This window comes from Rhincodon typus, chromosome 41 (assembly GCF_021869965.1).
Source record: "Rhincodon typus isolate 14 chromosome 41, sRhiTyp1.1, whole genome shotgun sequence".
NCBI lineage: Eukaryota > Metazoa > Chordata > Chondrichthyes > Orectolobiformes > Rhincodontidae > Rhincodon > Rhincodon typus.
Genome location: NC_063372.1, coordinates 5848235 through 5852036, shown reverse-complemented (window position 1 = coordinate 5852036; position 3802 = coordinate 5848235). Strand labels below are relative to the sequence as shown.

The 3802-nt window shown below is 38.8% G+C and overlaps 1 protein-coding gene across 2 annotated transcripts in view; it reads right to left on the bottom strand.

Moving 5' to 3' along the window:
- Positions 1-3802, bottom strand: part of LOC109925288 (ras-related protein Rab-5B) — a 21959-nt gene that overhangs the window by 8810 nt on the left and 9347 nt on the right. The window contains exons 3-6 of one of the 2 annotated variants that reach the window (XM_048618900.1): positions 3081-3232; positions 1941-2063; positions 1749-1842; positions 1-159 (exon numbers count right to left, since the gene is read on the bottom strand). The exon at positions 1-159 is cut by the window's left edge and continues 2456 nt beyond it. In XM_048618900.1, the coding sequence (XP_048474857.1) occupies positions 44-159; positions 1749-1842; positions 1941-2063; positions 3081-3232 (485 nt within the window). In that variant the 3' untranslated portion in view covers positions 1-43. The remainder of the gene's footprint in view (positions 160-1748; positions 1843-1940; positions 2064-3080; positions 3233-3802) is intronic. The other variant, XM_048618901.1, reaches the window with a different exon arrangement.

The following is a 3802-nucleotide window of genomic DNA, read 5'->3' as shown; positions in this document are numbered from 1 at the left end:
TATGTGCAGTTGTCAACTTGGACCAAGCTCCCTTCATGGTTACTTAGTTGCTACAACACTGGCTCTTGCTCTGCTGAGACGGTTCATGGAGATCCACACCTCTGTTGCGACCAGTGGTTCCGCTGGTATTCTGAAGTTCAGTCTTTGGCAGCTTCTTGGCTGGAAGATAAAGATATGTGTAATGGTGCTCCTAGTGATACAGGTGGTTTATCAGCCTTTGAAAAACAGCAGCTCAAGTCATTTTTTGGAACCACTTCCAAGATGCATTTAAAAGTGTGGAAGATTCTGGCTGGAACTGGAGAATTTTAATATTAAAAGTTCAAATCATCCCAGTGTCATGTACCAAGCAACTATCACTTTCCACAAACTGCTACATCCAGGAGTTAGCTTGTAGAGAAACTAGAAGCTCAGAATTAGTGGTTTAAACTGCAAAAACAGTCTAAACCTAGGAATTCAGAAACTTTCCATGGTATTTTATTAAAAAAGTGTGCATTAAAAAGTGGCAAAAATCTTAAGTCTTGACTCTCAAACTGGGCTGCCAAAACCAACTTTGAAGCCAGAGACTCATTTGCGCAATAGTGATTCTCACCTTGAAGCATAGACTTGAGGAGGAGTTGTAGGATACATTTAAAAGAAATATCTAAAAACAAAACTTTAGCTCTGCCCAAAAAGCCTGCAACTTGAACTGCTTGCAGCCCAGGTGGATTAAAAATCCAAATTGCTTGCATTTACATAGCGCCTTGTCAGATCCTTAGGGCATTGCCAAGTGCTTTGCACTACAAAATTACTTGGTTGCAGTCACTTATGTAGCCAAATGCAGCAGCTAATTTGCGCTTAAGGTACCACAAACAGCAAGACAGACTGACCAATTGATACACTGGTAGCACTGGTTGAAGTGTCAATTACACAAAGCTCCCCATTCTTGAATAATGCCACAAGACATGTACACTTTGGTTCGCAGCCCATTTGAGAAGACACTACGTAGCAGTCCTTGGTACTGTATGATGTGAACACCACAAATTGTATAGGAGGTCCAGAAAAAGGCTCATGAAGCTACGAACTTGAAAGAATACTACCAACTAGCTGTGCCAAGCTATCGTATAGCTTGAAGGACCATGTGAATTAAAGTAAAAGTAATGTGACTCACCCTGCCTATTTCAAGTGCTATGGAATATGGCATTCTACAAATTTTCAACTTTGCCATGAGTTTTACACTAGAGTTCAGGACATACAAGTTACCTGTCACTTAAGTGGCCTTATTCACATGCAGCTAGTTCTAACCGCAAAGAGCTAAAAAGCTACACCAGTTTAAGTCAAGACTAGTAATATTTGTAAAGGCAGGGCACAGGGAAGACAAACCAGAATAGTGCACTGACTGAAGTCACCATTACTGAAAATGTTGAAGGCATTTTGGGTTGCCAATACATACAGAAGTTAGTTTACCCAAGAAGCACATCCCTATTTTAAGGCAGATACGAAGAGAATTGCTCTTCAGAGCCAAACCCCATCATGTTGCAAGTGATCTGGTTGTCCCTTAATTAGCTACTCCATTTCAGCAATTCTTTAAGTTGGTCATATCTTATGTATCGAAAAAGTGGTTCAGACAGAATCAGGTTATCCCTCCTGATCACATTTCTCAAATACATGGATCAAAATATCTGCTTGATGACTACTTATTTAAAAAGAGGAAAGGAAATTGTACTGAAGTGAATCATCTTGAATCATTACTGAAATGTTACAAGTCTTACCTATTGCTAAAAATAGGTCATTAACATTCATTGCTGTTTTGGCTGATGTCTCCATGAACAACAAACTATTATCATCTGCATATCCTTGTGCTTCCTGTTGAAAAGAGGAAAGATGGTGATAGCAGTGTTTGATGTGACCTTATGGGCCCATACACAGAATGGCAAGTACATTTTCTTTCAATAAAAACCTACCGCATATTCCACCATCCTTTTATTAGCCAGATCAGCTTTGTTTCCCGACAGGGCTATAACTATATTGGGACTTGCTTGTCGCTGCAACTCTTTTACCCATGTCTTTGCTCTTGCAAAGGTTTCCTGAAACAAGAGACGTTTGAGACTTTAAAGAGGTCAGACTCTCTCCTGCATTCCAGTTATATCATAAGCAATTCTAGGAAAGGGGCTGACAAAAGACTATAATCAGGTTAGTCAGTTAAATTATTAACTCATTATACTTATTATGCCCAAGAAAAATGCTCAAAGTATTACTTCATGTGAAAAGCTAATCTACAGGCTTGCATAACCAAAGTAAATTTGAAGTGTAGTATGACATTTTTCATCCAATAAATGGAAACCAGCCAAAACTACACTTGGGATTCCCTCCATAGGGAATTGAGAAGCTGGTCCTCCTTAATAGCGAAGGAATGTTTGTGCAAAACCCAATGCTTTCATTCTTAAAAAGTGATGCTATATTAACAGCCTAAGAAGCAGATTATAGGCACGTGAGGGTTTAAAAAGGTATTTGCAAAATTAGTTTGTCGGGTGTACATTGAAAATAAACCATCAATTCTGAAATTACCCAAGTATTGTTTAAAAACAAGTTTAAGTTACAAAGCTCCTCAAACTGCAGTCAACTGTGCTTCAGCTCTGGATTGGTCATTAGGTCTTGATGATGTGAACTTGCACAAATGCCATTAAAAAGTTCAGCATACAATAACACTTCAACCCACGAGCAAGTTTAGCAGCTTTCAGCAATGAGCTGTTTTACTGGTTGTATGCATTATAGGAGAGACAGACCAAAACCAAAATTAGATGCTGCAAGGTACCCCTGCACCTACTCCAATATAACAGCATATGGGAGGAAAAAGACCACTAGTTTAAACTGCAGTTTCTGCAGAAATAAGTTTCCACTTTTAGTTTTAAAAAAGTTAGATGTTTTAAGAACAATCATTTGATCAGAGAATTACTTAGGTCAAATGATAAATTTCCTAGCCCAATCAGTCAGTTTCAACTCAAGTTTAGAAAGAATACAGGTAGCACCAGCTACATAAAAAAGGTCAAAACTGTTCTATGAACAAAGGACATTAACTAATCACATCCATCAGTAGCTCAAACCTGATTGGTGATGTCATAAACCACAATGGCAGCTTGAGCACCTCTGTAGTACATGGGAGCTAAACTGTGATACCGCTCCTGTCCAGCAGTGTCCCAGATCTCAAACTTTACTGTTGTGTCATCCAAGCAGACAGATTGTGTCAGAAATGCAGCTATTAAAGTAAATTTAAAAAAAAGTGTCAGGACATTGCATTCAAAACCAACTTAGTTTCAAGTATTGAAGGCTTTCAAGCAAAACACATTTATACAGAAGAAGAAAAGCAAAGTTCAGGCAGGCATAAGTGAATACAAGTTATTAAAAAGTGATCTGGGGAGACCATTTTGGGAAGGAAGTGGCAGGGTTAAATGGATATTTAACGCCAGTTGAGGGAGGGAGGAGAGACACTGAACAATGCATTAATGCTGAAGAATAGGGAGGAAAGGAGTTCTAGAGTAGTACTGCATAAGTTAATGGGGCTAAAGGCAGACAAGTCACCTGGCCCTGATGGCTTGCAACTGCAGATCCTAAAAGAAAAAAAAGACAGCTGGAGATAGTGGATGCATTGGCTGCAAATTTTTCAAAGTTGAATTCTGGAAAACTGCCACTGTGACACCCCTGTTCAAAGGAAGCAAAAAAGTGAGTAACTGTAGGCTGACTAGCCTAACATGTTTTGAAAAGTATTGGAATCAATTAAGCAACAGCAGAGCATTTGGAAAAAAGTCTAAAAACAAACAGTCAAATT